We start from the raw sequence: 19,883 nt of genomic DNA on the forward strand, positions 1-19,883 counted from the left end.
ATCCTAAGTTGTGTCCAGTCATGATCATTTCTTTTTTTCTTCTCTACTTAGCTCTTTAGAAAAGGAGCAGATGTTGCGGAGACAGGCGGAATTGGAATCTGCACAGAGCCGTCTCCAGCTGCAGGTCTTGACAGATGAATGCAGTAAACTTCGCAAGCAAGTTCAGGTAAGTTCAGCTCCTGCACATTGATGATGGGCTCTTCATTGCCAACTTCTCTTCAGCTGCTGTCTCATGATGTGCTTTCCTTCCATGTTTAGTCTGAGCGAGCTTGTGTGTGTTCTTCCAAGCAAGATAAAATATCTTGTCAACACAAACACACAGCTTCCAGTTTCATCACAGTTCATAATTCAGTAATGTTTTAAGGGTTTCTGCAAGTATAATTTCTCACTAATTATAGTTGAGCATTTAATTCTGAACTCGCATGCTATTATTCAGATAACCATTAAAGTGAATGCTTACAGTGAACATTTTACTTTTCTGACATAACTTTCTAGTGTGATTTTTGGTAATGGATTTTAATAGATCAGATTTCTTTTGGACTATAGGTTCTTCCATCTTTGCTGAAACCAGGTAAGGAGTCAGCACTGTCTCTTCTGGTGGTATCACAATATGACCAGTTTATAACTGCAGGCTGCTTGCTGTGGGAAGAGCTGTTTAGAGACATCACTGTCTCCTCGTACTTACAGATTGCAGAATTAGTGAGAACAAACTCTTGGCTGCAGAGATGCCTGGTGATCTGTTCCTTTCCAGGTTTAGTCTGAAGTTATATAACATTCTGATATCTTATCTGCAGAAAAGGCTGTGCTGGTTTCCTGTAGAGCAGAGGTGGGCCATATTCGGCCCTCCAGATATTTTAATCCTTCTCTTGAGCTCCCACCAGGAAACGGGGTCTGGGGCTTGCCCCGCTCCAGCTCCTACACGTAGGGGCAGCCAGGGGGCGCCACATGCTGCCCCCACGCCAAGCGCTGCCCTCGCAGATCCCATTGGCTGGGAACTGCAGCCAATAGGAGCTGCTAGGGTGGCGCCTACACACAGGGCAGCATGCAGAGCTTCCTGGCCACACCTCCGCATAGGAGCTGGAGGCGGGACATGCCGCTGTTTCTGGGAGCTGCTTGAGATAAGCACCGCCCGAAGCCTGTCCCCCGGCCCCCTCCCATGCCCAAACCCCCTGCCTGAGCCCTGATCCCCCTCCCACCCTCCGAACCCCTTGGTCCCAGCCCGGAGCACCTTCCTGCACCCCCAACTCCTCATCCCCAGCCTCACCCCAGAGCCTGCACCCCCAGCCAGAGCCCTCATGCCCTCCTGTACCCCAGCCCCCTATTTTGTGAGCATTCATAGCCCACCATACAATTTCGATACCCAGATATGGCCCTCAGGCCAAAAAGTTTGCCCACCTCTGCTGTAGAGAATGCGAAGGTTCATTGAGACTTTCAGCTGTTGTACTATCTGGCACCTTTCACCAGTGCTGTATCCTTGTTACTAGGCTTGGCAGAATTTCATTTTTATTTTGTTTAAAATAAACATTGATATCAGCTGAAATTATAAAGCATTGTTTTTGATTTTTATCTGTTTAAATTTTCACAGTTGTGGGACAAACATTGAGATTCAAAAACTTCTAAAATCCAGATTGTCTACACCACATGTCATAATATATAGTAAATATTCTTAAATCAATAAGTTCTCAAGCAGCATTTTTCTTAGTTTGCTTATCTGTATATTTTGATTATCGATGGAAATATTTTGTCATTGTGTACAGTGAAATCAACATTTACTAACACGTATCATTTTAAAAATTTAATCCTTCTAAGCCTGCTTATAACCTGTTCCATTGTCAACCCATTTCTTGCTGTATCAAAAGATACAAATATTTTATTCAGCCTTCCACTTAGTTTCACTTTTGCTTTTGTTCTTTGCTTTTTGAATTTCTCCTGTTTTCTGCTCTCCTTGACTGTGGGGTTAGGTGGCACTTGCTGTGCTACAATCTGCCAACATGACCATGACACAAGGCTTCACAGATTAATTGGCTGAATTCCTATGTCAGATTGCATGTCACATATGAGCTAATGAGAAGATCTGGTTCACCATGGACATTGATCAAGGAAAATCATGGATGCAATAAATCTCTAGATTCCACAGTGCAATGTCTTTCTGCAGTTCTGTGAGTTTTTACATTGATGAAGCATACAGACTAACAGTGCCAATAGGATCAATGTCAGAAATACTATACAGATTAATTACCACACATACTCAAACCATATCTTAGTATTTATACTACATTCCTCACTGTGGCATCAAAGTGCCTAAAATTACACACCAACATTAAAGTGCAGTAAATAACTTTACATTCTGAATGAAGTGAAGGATAACATCACTAACCAATTAACATTGGGCGGAAAGTTCAGAATGGGAATCCTATTTAATTTGTGTAGCCTTATACTATGAGTATATGGAATAAGAGGGGGGAGGGGTAGCTCAGTGGCTTGAGCATTGGCCTGCTAAACCCAGGGTTGTGTGGCCACTTAGGGATTTCGGGCAAAAATCTTTCTGGGGATTGGCCCTGCTTTGAGCAGGGGGTTGAACTAGATGACCTCCTGAGGTCCCTTCCAACCCTGATATTCTATGATTCTGTGAAAAGTGCTGTATGTTTAAATTGACATTATGTAGTGAACTATGCAATTTGTATTTTAATAATAATAGTGTTACTGAACACTTAGACATATTTAAATGGCATAAAAAGCTATGACGTAATTAAGCTTATAAAATTAAGTATAATGTAAACACAGAAGCTCTTATTATGAATCTATTAAAAATATAAAATATATATTCAATAATAGAAAATTCTCTAACTGCATGGAAGTTTCTTGGGGAAACATAGTTGGTACAAAACCAGTAGATATAGTACAATGCCATATACTTATAGGAATCTTAGTGGAAACTAATGTAAATTTCCCCTTTTTAAAGTTACTGTGTAAGGTAGTTTTTTGTTGCTAATATCCATAATTTTAAACTGCATTATCAAAATCCATGTTGAAACCCTATACAGTAATAGATGTACATTTGGTATTAGAATTTTCTAAGATTAAAGTGAGAGTACTATTTAAATAGAAATTCTTAAGCATTTCAGTTTTTATAAATTCATACTTCTGGTGTTAAAATGGAGCTCCTTAGTGCATATGTGCACTCAGCTTGGCTTTTATTGTAGTTTAACCACTGTATATAATAACATTTTGTGAAGTTCTCATTAAAAGCATATTAATTAGCTGCTTGTGCATTTACAGTAAGAAAAGGCTACCTTAACTGCATAGCCCCTTCTTTGCTGTGGCAAGCTGAAACTTAATTCTTTAGCAAGGGTCCTGGATTCTGTGGCAGACTGAAAATTGTGCAGCAGTTTCATTTGTAAATGAGAAAATATGTATGTGGGAGTGTAGAATTAAGCATGCCATCTGGATATTTGTGCTAAAATATGAGCACTTAAATAATTAGTGTTAACACTTTAAATTGTCATCACAAGATTTCAGCGCTTTCAGTCCTTTGAGATGAATGGGGCAGCTCACACTTCCCAAGCTATTGTTTCAAACTCAAAACAATGACCTTGCTTCACTTACAGTTACTGTCATAACTTTAAGGGCTAAAAATGTGTGGAGTTTTTTAATGAAAATTTAAATTGTGGAGTACAGTTCTGTAGCAAGGAGTAGATCCTACAAACAATGCACAAGACACAGAGTATACAGCACCTTGCTTATGTACATCTAAAACTGTGGTGTCAAATGCCAACCCTCTGGGTATATATGTTGTGCCCCACATGACAGATTGAGATTTGAGTTTTTTAAATATTCTGCTGAAAGTTTCTAGACATCCTGATGGTGGGGAGGGGGAAAGAACTTTCCAGCAGTGAACCAAATATGAACTGATGCAAGTGCTGTCTTCCTGAGTCTGAAAAACATTTTTTTTTTTAGAAACAGGATTTATATAAAAATAGAAAATATATATAAAACATTTTTTAAATGAAAACTAAAAAAACAGCAGGTCTACACAAACAGCAATGGAGCAATAGTCCTCTGGGGATATTTCAAAAGCTGAAAGCCTCAGCAAGTAACAGCCACGTGTTGCAGGCCTCAGAGCACTATCTGAATAAGCAGTCTACTGTAGGCTTACTACCACTTTTTTGCAAGAGGAGGATGCAGCTCTCTCTGTTTGGTCTTCTTAACTGAAAATGACTAGACTGTGTTTACTGTTGGCAAACATGTATTTGTTCAAGATGTTCTGCAAGACCACAGGCAGGAGGAACAGGATCACCCAGTCCCAAATCCAAGTTTCAACCCCCAGACTGCAGTCACTAGGCACCAGGGACAGTAGAATCATTTTTCCGAAGAAACAGAAAGAGAAAAGCAAAAAAAGAATTATTATTTATTTTTATAAAATGTAGTTTTAATTTTTTTCCTTGGGGAGTGGGAAAAAAAAAACTTTTTATGCAGGCTCTCTCTTAAAAATCAGTGGACAGTCACAGGTTACCCTGCTCTGCTTTTGAAGAAAAGAAAAACAAAGTCAAAAAAAGATTTTATTATTTATTATTAATTAATGTCCTTAGTTTTTTTTTTTAAAACTGGGAAGTGGGGAAAACTTGGTTTATGAGCAGGCTCTTAAAATCAAGGACAGTCACAGGGTTACCCTGCTGCTCTGAGGATGTCTGGCTGATCATAAACAGCAGCCCACCACATTCTTCACTTGCTCAGCTGGTAGTTGAAGAGTTCCTTTTCAGTGTCCAAGGCGCCTGTAGAGGATCACTGTAGGCATCTGCACTAAACAGACCAGAGTTCCTGAACTCCCATCTAATCCTGAAAAGTTCGCAGCCACTCTGTGTCATCCCAGACTGCAGCACTATGCGGTCCCACCAGTCTGTGCTTGTTTCTGAAAACAGAGACTGCAACAATAGCTCTTAAGAGGTGTGAATTCTGTCCCCTATTTATCACATTGGTCTGTTAATGCTAAGCACTTTAACACAGTAGCCTCCAGCCTTTTTATGAATTTAAGGGCAACTCAGGATGTACCCCACCCTTTCCCCAAGTCCCCGCCCCTTCCCTGAAGCCCTGCCTCACTCACTCCATCCCCCCCCAACCCCCGCCCCGTCGCTCACTCTCCTCCACCCTCACTTGCTTTTACCGGCCGTGGGCAGGGGGTTGGAGTTTGGGAGGAAGTGCAGGCTCTGGGCTGGGGCCGAGAGGTTTGCAGTGTGGAAGGGGGCTCCGGGCTGAACCTGGGGTAGGGGGTTGGGGTGCAGAAGAAGTTATGGGGGGCTGGCTCTGGGAGGCTGCAGGTTGGGTGGTAGAAGAGAAATGTTGGTCCAGCACAGCTGGGCCTGCTGTATTCATGCTACTCCTGGTCTTAATGCTGCAGAGCCATTCAGAACCTGCCCATTGAAGGGGGCGACACTTACCTCGGGCAGCCCCGGCCCCATGCTGCTCCCGGAGGGGCCAACATGCCCCTGCGGGGGCACGTGGCTCTGTGTGCTGCCCACCTCTACAGGCACCACCCCCACAGCTCCAATTGGCCACCGTTCCCCATTCCCGGCCAATGGGAGCTGCGGGGGCGGTGCTTGCAGCCAGGAGCAACATATGGAAACCCCTCCCTCCCCTGGGCTGCTTCTGGGAGCAGCCTGGGGCTGGGATAGACAGGGACCCTGCCTTAGTGGCAGCGGGCAGCCCCATTACACCACTGGAGATCGCAATTGACTGGGAGAGTCTCCAGGATTGACCAGTCGATCATGATCAGCTGGTTGGTGACCACTGCTTTAACATATCAACTATTTGATGGAACATTTCCCAGTCACTTTATTGTTTCCACTCAACTAAAGTTTCTCTCCCTGTGATAGCACACTTCTCCTGAATGGCTAAACTCAGGTGAAGGAAGGGTTAGGTGTCTCGTTATTGTGGGAAATCTGGTTAATCCCCTCTCTTCTCTAGTTGCCTTATCTTCCTGACTTTAACTGGTGAGGCTTTTGAATAAAATCTTTAATGTGGTGAAAACTTATCACTTCTGTTTTTTGTTTTTTAATTACCTGCATCTTTCTCTGAAAGACATGGCTCTCTCTAGTTAAAGATGAAATTAAGCTTTCCATTAACATCATTATGGCCTCCTTCCCCTCCCCAAATCCTCCTGTCTTTGCCTGTTGCTACTCCAATAGCCCTGAAACATCACATGTTTGGTCTTATGCTGGGGTAGAATCTGGAAAGTTTTTGAGGCAAATCAGAGAAGGCTCCTGGAAGATGTGAAGTGAAACCTATTTTTAAGCTCTCAAACACTTTTAGGAACAAGGTTTTTTTGGCTTGAGATAATTATAAATTAGTTTGACCTTGAAACTCCTATTTTTCTTTTAATGTTTGTCTTTTTAGAACTGTTTGCTGTTGACTAGTTCTGGTTTGAGCGAGATTAGTTGGTGCAATTATTAAAGCTAGTTTATGCATACGTTAGGAGCTTGGAGATTTTAAATCTATAATCTCATTTCTATGGTGCTTAATTGTTTTGCAGACAGTATTTGGAGTATATCTTAAATTATCCAAGCTGTGGAAACAGGCCCCATCTCTCTTTATCTGATTGCTTTAGGTATTTGTAAATATCTGTGTAATAGTATAGCATCATGGGATTAGTGCTGGTGGTCATGACCTTGGGTTGGGTTATAATCATTTGGGCAGAATTCTTGTCACAGTTATAATGTTCAAAATTGCCATACCCTTACACTTCCTGTGGATGATCTTTGTGAGGCAGAAAATTATCCAGTGAACATCTATTATATTAACACACTGTCTGAGGCTTTGCATTTCATTAGTGTGAAAGTGCCTGTTCCTTTGTTGGATTAAAGGTCACTGTTTTGAGAGCTACTGTACTGAACATTTTGAAGCATAGTTCTTTGGTTTTGGAAAAAGTGAACAAGTCTTGGGTTCTTACAAAATTCAGTCATTCCTGGAATCTCTGCTGGCTAGGATCATAAAGACCAGTGTGTAGTGCAGATTAAAGGAACTGACCTATCTTCATGGTGGGGAATTCCTGGACACTTCTAACATTGAAACCAAAGATTTTCATTCCTTTTGGGATGTTCTAGAAACTCTTTTTAAATGGTTCTAATTGGTTGTGTTTTTTAATTGTAATTCTGCTCTGAGTTTAGTACCATTGTTGACCTGGTGGTGATTGGATTTTGTGTGTTGCCCATGGGTCTCCTTTTCTTGTTGGGTTCTAATACACATAATATTAAGAGATTTTGGCTAAAGATTTCAACAGAGCTTGCTGGAGTAGTCTGCAGGTTTCTATTGTACTTACAGTCAGAGTAAACTGGAAATCTAGAACTCCCGTAATAGCACGGAAATGGAGTACAGTAGTTTTCATTGTTGTGGAACAGCCTATGTTCCCATATCCCTGCCTGTGAGGCGTATCAGACTCCTGTATGTGCAAGCAGAAACGAAGGCCAGGTGTACGCTACTAATAACTTGTGTCGCTTGAGTGTGAATAAGCCACCCCCTTGAGTGAAGTAAATTACACCAACTTAGTTACCAGTGTGGACAGCTCTATGTCGGTGGGAGACCTTCTCCCACTGACATAGCTATTGCCTCTCGTGGAGGTGGATTTATTATGCCAACAAGAGAGCTCTCTCCTGTCAGCATAGAGCTTCTTCACTGGACAAACTACAGCAGCACAGCTGCAGCACTTCTAGTGTAGACTAGCCCTAATACACAGCACACTGAGTTACAACTGCAATGGAGTAGTAAAGCTCTGTCCTCTTTCTTTTCAGGAGCTGAAAGCACTGATGGCCCAGCACACCACTAGCGCCTCTCAGCAACCTGGCAGCTCCCGTTCCTGTTTCCCAGGCTGTCTCTCCTCCAGTCAGAGTCAGCACAAATACCACTTTGAGAAGGCCTTCCTGGTTTCTCAGTCAGGGAGCTGCCGGGTTATGGCTTACTGTGACTCACTGAGCTGTCTTGTGGTTTCACAGCCCTCTCCACAGACTACACTTATTCCTGGTAAGTCAGCAAGTAACTAAAGACTCTCTGGGTTTTATAGATAGAATCAAAGAATTTTTATCTGCAGGCTTACAAAAGTTAAATATGTTCTCTGCTCTTTCTTCCTCTTCCTCAACCCCACCCATACAACCACCTTGTGGATTGGGGACATTCCCTCACTAATACAACTGCCACATTCCACCTGATCCCAACTCAGCTTTTTCCCAGTAGTGTAATTTACCTCCCAGTTGGCAGCTGGTAATTGTACTCTCCCAGTAATTGATCTTTACAGCTCTGCCTCTTTGTTCTGAAACCCCACCTCCTTGGGGGTGCAGAAAGATCTGTGGGATCCTCACAGAGAGGATTCCCTTGCAAGAGCTGGAGACATGCACCTAAGGGAATCAGGAAAAAGCTTTAAATGCAATCTCTCATCCAGAAAACATCAGATTCAGAAGCGTGGATTGGCCAGTAAATGTGGGAACAGATGTTCAAATATTGTTTTTTGAATACATTTGTAACTAAGTGCGTATATGTACAGAGGCAGCATTACCCTGTGGGTGAAGAGGCCTGGGAACCCCTTTGCGTTGTAGTCATAACTCTGCTTCTGACTTGCTGTGTGACCTTGGGCAAGTTGCTTGTCTTCTGTGAGCAATTTCCTGTCTATAAAATAGGTACGCAGTCATGCCGGCTTTCATTGCAAAGAGCTTTGACATTCTCTGAATGACACTTGAAATACAAATTATTTTATAAAGCGACAGAGTGTCCTGTGGCACCTTATAGATGAATGTATATTCATCTGATGAAGTGGGTATTCACAAACGAAAGCTTATGCTCCAATATGTCTGTTTCTCTGTAAGGTGCCACAGGACTCTTTGTCGCTTTTTACAGATCCAGACTAACACGGCTACCCCTCTGATAAATTATTTTATGTGGTTAATGATTTGGGATCTTAGACTTCTCCTTCGAGAGATGTCCTTGTGGGTGCTCCACTCCAGGCCAAGGTGCGTCCCTGCACCTTCGATCAGAGATGTTCACAGCAGTTCCTGTACGGGCTGCACACATGCGGTGCCTGCCTTGCACGCTGTCAATGCTTAAACAGTGTGTGCATGGCCCAGGCGCCTCAGTTCCTTCTCTACCATCCCCAGCCAGAGATAGAGTTTAGCAGGGGAGAGGGATATCTCAGTGGTTTGAGTATTGGCCTGCCAAACCCAGGGTTGTGAGTTCAACCCTTGAGGGGGCCACTTAGGGATCTGGGGCAAAATCAGTACTTTGTCCTGCTAGTGAAGGCAGGGGGCTGGACTTGATGACCTTTCAGGATCCCTTCCAGTTCTATGAGATAGGTATATCTATATCTATCTATATAGTTTCACTCTTCATAGCCATGATTTAGATACAGTTCTAGTACTTAATTAGTTTTTGTTACTTATTTAGATAAGTTTGTTATTACCGCCTATAAAAACAAATAAAAAAATTCCTTACCTCAGAGTTAGTGACTCCTGATGCATAACCTGCAGAGACTCCATCCCCATCTCTGATGGCTATTCTCAGTGCGTACAATGTTTGGGGGATTCCCATGTACCCCCAAAATGCATACACTGTAGTAAACTTAAAGTCCAGACCCACAAGGACAGAGACCTCAGACTGAAGCTCATCCTCCTGGAAAAGTCCCTCAGACCCACATTGGATCCGGGCCAGCAGTCTTCTCCCGACAGAATTCACCACTGAAATCCTCACAGAATAAAAAATGGCAAAGAAATGACTGGCTTCCTCCCCTCTCAAGGGGGCACACATCTTCCAAGCGATCGCTTATAACTTCGGCTCCATCAGTGCTGGCCACTCCATGGCTCAGCACATACACTTCTCCAGGCATCTCCGGAACTGTCTGCGTGTCAGCGGCCGCGCACTTCAGTGCCGAGGCTCAAGGCTTTGAGTTGCCTGCCTCCAATGTGGCACAGTCGGTCACCGACGAGAACCTGGTACCGACTAGTGAGACAGCACTAATGTCACAAACTACTGCTGCGGTGCCAATGCATCTGAATTTGGCACCAACGCCACAAGCTGTGCTGCCTGTGCTCCCCATGTCATACTTCGTGACACTGTCTTCGCGCACGACACCCCCTTGGTGCAGATGCTGCCTCAGGCACCTACATCAGCTCAGCACACAGCGCCACCAGTACAGACTGCGCCTCCTGCATCGGCACTGTCTCAATACACAGCGCCTCACATGCCTATAGTGCCTCACCATTCAGCACTGTCAGCTGCCGCACCATCTAAGTTTCTCCACCATAGAGACCTGGCTCTCTCTCCCACCCCAGAATCTCCTCTACTAGGCACTGACCTCTCACCGGGACCGTCGGCACCTTACTTACAACTATCCCCTGCTCCTTCACACCTCTCGAGTGAGGACGATGATGCCATTGACCTTTCTCCATGCTATTCTTCCCCTGTTAAGACACCTGTGACTGGGGGACATCTTAGATCCCGTTCCTCATATTCCAAGGAATTCCCACCCTGGTATGGGCACCCTTGGATGGGACCACTCATACCTTTCCCCGGTCAATGGCCATACTGGAATCCCTGGGAATCTTATAAGAGACATTATAGCATTAATCCTATCTCATTCAGAGAGGATCTTAGATCTCCTCCCCCAACCATAAACAATGATGCAAAGCTACGAGATGAACCAACAGCTCAGCCAGCAGAGGATGTCGCACCTGACACCTCTCCAGCTAATAAACGCTCATCTGTCTCGCCCAAAGAGGCTATTATGCCTCCACCACCACCAACAGCTGACGATTTCACACACTTCCAGGATTTGTTTAAAAGAGTTGCTTGAGATTACTCTTGGGGAAGTGTCTGAACACCAGCGTGAGTTTACTGACATTTTATAACCCGCCACCTCTTCCAAAATGGAGCTGTTGTGGAACCAGCTAAAACCATATGGCAAACCCCAGCCACTATACCCCCAACCTGCTGGAGAGTGGACTGCAAATATTACGTCCCGTCCAAAGGTTCTGAGTTTCTCTTTACACACCCGTCACCCAATTCGTTGGTGGTTGAGGTGGCCAACCAGAAAAATAAACAGCAACATTTCCGGTCTATCCCATCTGATAAGGATAGCAAGAGGATGGACTTATTTAGCCACAAAGTGTATTCCTTTTCCACTTTACAATTTAGGGTGGCGAACTATGTGGCTCTATTAGTAAAGTATGAGCACAGGAACTACACTAAATTCATGGAATTTATTAACGACATTCCTGAGGACAAGTGACAACAATTTAAAGCTGGGATCTCTGAAGGACAGATGATATCCCGTACGGCTCTTCAGGCTGCCCTTGAGGCTGCTGACACGGCCGCCAGATCCACTGCCACGGCCGTCGTCATGCAGCGAGCCTCCTTCCCACGGGAGATGCAAAACACTGTCGAAGATCTCCCTTTTGACGGTGAGAAGCTATTTTCAGCAAAAACAAATGAGGTCTTCCATACCATGAAGGACTCGCGTGCCACACTAAGGTGGCAGGTGTATGAATGCCGAGGGACAAGGATGAGAGAAGACAGATATCAACCTTACCAACGCCCACAATATCCCTCCTACACCCAACAACAACAGCAAAGACATTACAATCCACAACAACAGCAACACCATAGACCTAGAACCCAATGACGCCGCCTCCCACCATCTGCAGCGCCTCAACCCCCTCCATCAAACAAGCAGATTTGAAGCTTTGGTCGAGGGTATAGAAGACCTCCCACCCACTCCAGCATCTACTGCAACCACCTTTTAGACACCGTCTGCTCCCATTCCTTTCCAACTGGGAAGCTATCATTATAGACAAATGGGTCCTGGAAATCATCTGATCGGGTTATACCATCCCCTTCCTCTCCATGCCTCTCACCCCTCCTCTCCCTCCCTGTCACTCTTCAGGGACCCCTCTCACGAACACTAGCCCTGTCAAGAGGTGCACCATTTTCTACAACCAGGAGCAGTGGAGCAGGTATCCACTCCATACCCGGGAAAGGGATTTTATTCCCACTATTTCTTGACCAAAAAGAAAAGTGGTGGATGGTGACCTATTCTCGATTTTTGACAACTAAACAGGTTTGTCAAGAAACAAAAATTCAGGATGGTTACCCTGTCAACAATCATTCCGGCGTTGGAGCAGGGAGATTGGTTTTCAGCCCTCAACCTGCAGGATGTGTATTTTCATGTCACTATACACACTGCCCACAGATGCTTTCTCAGATTTGTGTTGGGTGCGGATCACCTCAAAGCATGGCTACTCAATGGTTCTCTAATGAGAAACAAGCATGCTTAAAACAAGTCCTGGCAGTTTTATTATATGGCAGGACACACTCCACACTCACTACCTAGCTGCAGAAATTGAAATGGTTCACCACTTGGTGTTCTGCCAGACACACCCCTCTGGGTTCCACCCCTCTTCCACTGATACTAGACTACCTTCTGGGACTCAAAGTAGCTGGGCTTTCTCTTAGCTCGGTAAAGGTTCACCTGGTGGCGATCGCAACATTCCACCACAAGGTAGATAACGCTGCTGTTTTTGCCCATCCTGTCACCAAAAGATTTCTCAAAGGTATCCAAACGCTCTACCCGGACATAAGACTACCGGCTGAGCCATGGGATGTACACCTGGTCCTCAGAGCTTTGATGTACAAACCCTTTGAACCCTTGGCTACCTGCTCCCTTCTACACCTATCCATGAAAACCGCTTTCTTAGTAGCAATTACATCTGCCAGATGCGTGGGGGAACTCTCTGTGCTGATGGCCAAACCTCCGTATACTACCTTCTTCAGAGACAAAGTTACACTTTGTACACATCATCAATTCCTTCCTAAGGTGCATTCGTCCTTTCACCTATATGAACCTATTCACGTACCAACATTCTTCCCAAAACCACATGCTAATGCATTTGAGGTAGCAGTGCACATGCTTGACGTTTGTAGAGCATTATCCTTCTATTGTGATAGAACGAAGCCATTTAGACAGACCCCTAAGCTTTAGTATCTATCGCTCAATGATCTCAGGGCAAAGCGATCTCTACCCAGAGACTATCCAAATGGATATCAGACTGCATACGTCTGTTACCAATTGAAACAAGTCCAACCTCCCGTGGCAATCAAGGCGCGCTTTACTACAGTGGTTTTCAAACTGTGGGTTGCAACCCAGTACTGGGTCGCGGAATGTAAGGCACTGGGTCACAGCGGCTGTAGTCAGCACCGCCAACCAGGCCATTAACATTCCCATTAGCAGTGCTGCCCAGCTAAGGCAGGCTAGTTCCTAACTGTTCTGACAGTGCACTGCGCCCCGGAAGTGGCCAGCAGCAGGGCTGGCTCCTGGGGGGGGCGGGCATAGGGCTCCACGCACTACCCCCACCCCAAGCACTGGCTCCTGGCCAATGGGAGCTGGGTGGGGGGTGGCTGTGCCTGGAGGCGAGAGCTGGGTGGAGCTGCTTGTGTGCCTCTGCCTAGGAGCTGGACCTGCTGCTGGCCACTTCCGGGGCACTGTGTGCTGCACGGTGCCAGGACAGGCGGGAAGTATGCCTTAGCACCCCTGCTGACCGGGAGATGCCTGCACCCCAATCCCCAGCCTTGAGCCCCCCCCTAAATCCAAAGCCCCTTCCTGCATCCCAGACCCCTCATCCCCGGCCCCACCCCAGAGCCTGCATCCCCAGGCCAGAGCCCTGACCCCCTCCTGCACCCCATCCCGCCGCCCTGAGCCCCCCCAACCCCTTCACTCCCAGACCCCACCCCTGCACCCCAACCCTCTGCCCCAGCCCTGAGCCCCTCCCAAACCCCTCATTCCCAACTCCATTGGGTCACGGACATCAACAGTTTTCTTCAACTGGGTCACCAGAAAAAAAGTTTGAAAACCACTGCTCTACTAGATCCGTGTCCACTTCCGTAGCATTTCTTCACAACGTCCCGCTTTCCGACATATCCAAGGCGGCCACTTGGGCATCGGACCGTGTGTTTTCTAAACATGACGCTCTCATGCAACGTCCTTCATTGGACACCCAACTGGGTCGAGCTGCCTTATCAACAGCTTTCTTACCAGATCCAAAATCCTGACCATCCTGAGAGATACTGCTTTTCAGTCACCTGGAGTGGAGCACCCACAGGGACATCTCTCGAAAGAGAAGAGGTGGTTGCTCACCTTGTGCAGTAATTGATGCTCTTCGAGATGAGTGTCCCTGTGTGTGCTCCACTACTCATCCTCTTCCCCTCTACTTTGGAGTTTGGAGCAGGCTCCGTTGTAGAGAAGGAACTGAGGAGTCAGGGCTGTGCACATGCTGTTCAAGCACTGACAGCGCGCAAGGCCCATATGGGAACTGCTGCAAAAATCTCTGATTGAAGGCACAGGAATGCACCTTGACCTGGAGTGGAGCACCCACAGGGACACTCATCTCGAAGAACGTCAGTTACTGCATGAAGTGAGTAACTTCCTCTTCTTTCTGAACAGCTTCTCAATTCACCTTAGTCATCTTAGCTTCTATATAGTGACAGCTCTCTGGCTCAGTAATATCTGAATGCAGCTCTGTATAGTGACATTTCTAGAATACAGGTGAACAGTTTACCAGTAATTATGCTTTGAAAGTACATTATCATAGAATCATAGAATCTCAGGGTTGGAAGGGACCTCAGGAGGTCATCTAGTCCAACCCCCTACTCAAAGCAGGACCAAACCCAACTAAATCATCTCAGCCAGGGCTTTGTCAAGCCGGACGTTAAAAACCTCTAAGGAAGGAGATTCCACCACCTCCCTAGGTAACCCATTCCAGTTCTTCACCACCCTACTAGTGAAAAAGTTTTTCCTAATATCCAACCTAAACCTCCCCCTCTGCAACTTGAGACCATTACTCCTTGTTCTGTCATCTTCTACCACTGAGAACAGTCTAGATCCATCCTCTTTGGAACCCCCTTTCAGGTAGTTGAAAGCAGCTATCAAATCCCCCCTCATTCTTCTCTTCTGCAGACTAAACAATCCCAGTTCCCTCAGCCTCTCCTCATAAGTCATGTGCTCCAGCCCCCTAATCATTGTTGTTGCCCTCCGCTGGACTCTCTCCAATTTATCCACATCCTTCTTGTAGTGTGGGGCCCAAAACTGGACACAGTACTCCAAATGAGGCCTCACCAGTGCTGAGTAGAGGGGAATGATCACATCCCTCGATCTGCTGGAAATGCCCCTACTTATACAACCCAAAATGCCATTAGCCTTCTTGGCAACAAGGGCACACTGTTGACTCATATTCAGCTTTTGTCCACCATAACCGCTAGGTCCTTTTCTGCAGAACTGCTGCCCAGCCATTCGGTCCCTAGTCTGTAGCAGTGCATGGGATTCTTCTGTCCTAAGTGCAGGACTCTGCACTTGTCCTTGTTGAACCTCATCATATTTCTTTTGGCCCAATCCTCTAATTTGTCTAGGTCCCTCTGTATCCTATCCCTACCCTTCAGCGTATCAACCACTCCTCCCAGTTTAGTGTCATCTGCAAACTTGCTAAGGGTGCAGTCCACACCATCCTCCAGATCGTTAATGAAGATATTGAACAAAACCGGCCCCAGCACCGACCCTTGGGGCACTCCACTTGATACCAGCTGCCAACTAGACATGGAACCATTGATCACTACCCGTTGAGCCCGACCATCTAGCCAGTTTTCTATCCACCTTACCGTCCATTCATCCAGCCCAGACTTCTTTAACTTGCTGGCAAGAATACTGTGGGAGACTGTATCAAAAGCTTTGCTAAAATCCAGAAATATCACATCCACTGCTTTCCCCTCATCCACAGAGCCGGTTATCTCGTCATAGAAGGCAATTAGGTTAGTCAGGCATGACTTGCCCTTGGTGAATCCATGCTGACTGTTCCTGATCACTTTCCCCTCCTTTAAGTGGTTCAGAATTGATTCCTTGAGGACCTGTTCCATGATTTTTCCAGGGACTGAGGTGAGACTGACTGGCCTGTGTCTTGAAGTTCCCTGGATCTTCCTTCTTCCCTTTTTTAAAGATGGGCACTACATTAGCTTTTTTCCAGTCATCCGGGACCTCCCCCGATCGCCATGATTTTTCAAAGATAATGGCCAATGGCTCTGCAATCTCATCGGCCAACTCCTTTAGCACCCTCGGATGCAGCACCATGGACTTGTGCTCGTCCAGCTTTCCTAAATAGCCCCGAACTACTTCTTTCTCCACAGAGAGCTGGTCACCTCCTCCCCATACCGTGCTGCAGAGTGCAGCTGTCTGGGAGCTGACCTTGTCTGTGAAGACAGAGGCAAAAAAAGCATTGAGTACACTAGCTTTCTCCACATCCTCTGTCACTAGGTTCCCTGCCTCATTCAGCAAGGGGCCCACACTTTCCTTGACTTTCTTCCTGTTGCTAACATACCTGAAGAAACCCTTCTTGTTACTCCTAACATCTCCGGCTAGCTGCAACTCCAAGTGTGATTTGGCCTTCCTGATTTCACACCTGCATGCCTGGACAATACTTTTATACTCCTCCCTGGTTATTTGTCCAATCTTCCACTTCTTGTAAGCTGTTCTTTTGTGTTTAAGACGAGCAAGGATTTCACTGTTAAGCCAAGCTGGTCGCCTGCCATATTTACTTTTCTTCCTACACATCGGGATGGTTTGTTCCTGCAACCTCAGTAAGGTTTCTTTGAAATACAGCCAGCTTTCCTCGACTCCTTTCCCCGTCATGTTATCCTCCCAGGGGACCTTGCCCATCAGTTCCCTGAGGGAGTCGAAGTCTGCTTTTCTGAAGTCCAGGGTCTCTGTTCTACTGCTTTCCCTTTTTCCTTGTGTCAGGATCCTGAACTCGACCATCTCATGGTCACTGCCTCCCAGGTTCCCATCCACTATTGCTTCCTCTACTATTTCTTCCCTGCAGGTCAAGAAGAGCTTTTCCCCTAGTTGGTTCCTCCAGCACTTGCACCAGGAAATTGTCCCCTACACTTTCCAGAAACTTCCTAGATTGTCTGTGCACTGCTATATTGCTCTCCCAGCAGATATCGGGGTGATTAAAGTCACCCATGAGAACCAGGGCCTGTGATCTAGCAACTTCTGTTAGTTGCTGGAAGAAAGCCTCGTCCACCTCATCCCCCTGGTCCGGTGGTCTGTAGCAGACTCCCACCACGACATTACCCTTGTTGTTCATACTTCTAAATTTAATCCAGAGACACTCAGGTTTTTCTGCAGTTTCATACTGGAGCTCTGAGCAGTCATACTGCTCTCTTACATACAACGCAACTCCCCCACCTTTTCTGCCCTGCCTGTCCTTCCTGAACAGTTTATATCCATCCATGACAGTACTCCAATTATGTGACTTATCCCACCAAGTCTCTGTTACTCCAATTACATCATAATTCCCTGACTGTGCCAGGACTTCTAGTTCTCCCTGCTTGTTCCCCAGGCTTCTTGCATTAGTGTATAGGCACTTAAGATAACTCGCTGATTGTCCCGCTTTCTCGGTCTGAGACAGGAGTCCTCCCCTCTTGCAGTCTCCTGCTTGTGCTTCCTCCCGGTATCCCCCATCCCCACTTACCTCGGGGCTTTGGTCTCCTTCCCCCGGTGAACCTAGTTTAAAGCCCTCCTCACTAGGTTAGCCAGCCTGCTTGCAAAGATGCTCTTCCCTCTCTTCGTGAGGTGGAGCCCGTCTCTGCCTAGCAATCCTTCTTCTTGGAAGACCATCCTATTGTCAAAGAATCCAAACCCTTCTCTCCGACACCATCTGCGTAGCCATTCGTTGATTTCCACGATTTGACGGTCTCTACCCTGGCCTTTTCCTGCCACAGGGAGGATAGATGAGAACACCACTTGCGCCTCAAACTCCTTTATCCTTCTTCCCAGAGCCACGTATTTTATCATCCTGTATAGAGCTCCAGCCACACTGAACATTGGGATTTGTTTAATTTGGCTAGAATATCTAGGACCTGGGTCGAGAGCAACTGACAGATCATGATACTAATGCTGAAATTCTCATGAGTTCTGTCACACTGACCAGAACGCCTGGAAGAGCAGAATAAGGAGTTCTGTAGTGACTGATCTCCAGAACAAGATACTTACCCTTCCTGTGCACATTTCTCCCCACAAGTTCAGCATAGATACTGTAGCTCTGAAGTGAGACTATGGGTTAAAGCCAGACACCCCAATAATTAGATGTAGTCACCAGCATACACAGAATCTGACTGACTGAGCTTTGTTCTTTCTTCATGACAGGTTGTGGCGTTAAGATGATGAGTGCTGCCAACCTGAAGAGCAGTCAGTACATTCCCATCCACAGTAAGCAGATCCGGGGACTGGCCTTCAGTAATCGAACAGATGGCTTGCTGCTGTCTGCTGCTTTGGACCACACGCTCAAACTTACCAGGTGTGTGCTGCTGAACAGGGGCAGTCCACCCCATCTGCCCTTCACATTTTCCAGGGTTTGGCTTTATCTCTAGCTCACCTGTGTGTGCTTTGGAGCATCTATTTTTTCGTTCTTGCAGGGAGTTGAGAACAGATCTCAGTTTGAGCTTCATCCTCTGGAATGTGGGCATTAACCTAATGACTTGTTCTCACTTCCTAGTCCCTTGAATGAGGAAGGGACTATGGCCCTACCTTTTCCTGGTACCTTCTCCCAGTGGCATCTCTGTTGGGTACAGCTTTGAAAGTAAGCCAGCACAGATCAGCTGTATCTTGTGGTACAGGTGTAACAGTATCTGCTAGTGTGACTTACTTCCTGCTTGATTCTCTTTGATCTAGGATCAGGGTTTTTACTATTTTCCTCGGTCTGTTCCTTATTCCTCAGAAGGTTGCTCTGTTTTGAAATTTCTAATCAAGGCTGAGCTGCACACACCTGAAGCACAAGGACAGAGCACCAAACAGCACTTCTGAGAACTTCTGTCCCAGTAATGTAGGAACAATACATCTCTACAGCTGGGCTGGGAGACTTAAAAGAACATGTTGGGGTAGAGGAATCCCACAGGATAGGTGGGATGTATTCCTCCAGTCCTGGTGGTCTGTAGCAGATGCCCATTGGGTGTTGTGATGTTGGGGTATTTTGTCTCCTTACTACCTATATCAGTATTTCTCACTGGCTGACTAAACCTCTTGAGATCCAGTGCTACTCGACTTAACATTTCTCTTTTCAGTTAGGACAGGCTACCGTTATGCCCTCTAGGGTGTGAGGTCGATGTCTCTTCCAGTTCTTCATGTTCTTGGCATACATGTATACATAGTTAAGAAAGTAAGGTTGTTTTGCAATAAGAGATTAATTTAATTCTAATTTTCCCATTCCTATTGTCTATATGGTGGAATATGTCAGATACTTTTGAGTTAAACAAGTTCCCCCTTCCTGCCTACTTCAAAGCTAGTGTGTAAGTTCTGAGCCTGTAAGGTGGTACTCTTGCATAATTGGAGACAGTTTAATGCAAGTAGTTGCCACTCATCACAGAATTTATACCAATGCTTGATACCCAAACCTTCCTCTTTACACTACCGATACGTCCATCAGTTGGTCTTGAACAAGTTGTATCCAGTCTTCACTTTTGCTTGATACCAGAATGTTCTCTCAGAAGATTGCCTGCGTCAACCTACTCTTCGCTTTCCCTGCATTGGTCCCTCAGGTTGCTTGACTATGTCAGCCTCCCTTCTCTAATCACTTGTTGCCATTTGCATACACCTAATAAGAAATCTCCAGGATGTACTTTGTCCTTTTTGTTACATCTCCTGTTCTGGTATGTGGAAGAAAACATAACACATTGTTCTCTACATAAGTCACTGCTGTCTGGTTCCCAACTATTGGAATCTTCATCAGGGTCACCTGACTTCCCCCCTGCCCCAGGTGGTTCCTTCTGTGCAGAATATCTGTTGTGGGTATCTTGGGTGAATGACTCTACAGATT

General features: G+C 45.8%; 1 protein-coding gene across 3 annotated transcripts in view; it reads left to right on the forward strand.

Annotated features, from left to right (window-relative positions):
* RFWD3 (ring finger and WD repeat domain 3) overlaps nt 1-19,883 on the forward strand; it is a 56,604-nt gene that overhangs the window by 23,131 nt on the left and 13,590 nt on the right. For all 3 annotated transcript variants that reach the window (XM_039502795.1, XM_039502794.1, XM_039502793.1), the window contains 3 exons: nt 52-166; nt 7,782-8,010; nt 18,218-18,368. In XM_039502795.1, the coding sequence (XP_039358729.1) occupies nt 52-166; nt 7,782-8,010; nt 18,218-18,368 (495 nt within the window). The remainder of the gene's footprint in view (nt 1-51; nt 167-7,781; nt 8,011-18,217; nt 18,369-19,883) is intronic.

The sequence above is a fragment of the Mauremys reevesii genome, linkage group 16, assembly GCF_016161935.1.
Source record: "Mauremys reevesii isolate NIE-2019 linkage group 16, ASM1616193v1, whole genome shotgun sequence".
Classification (NCBI taxonomy): domain Eukaryota; kingdom Metazoa; phylum Chordata; order Testudines; family Geoemydidae; genus Mauremys; species Mauremys reevesii.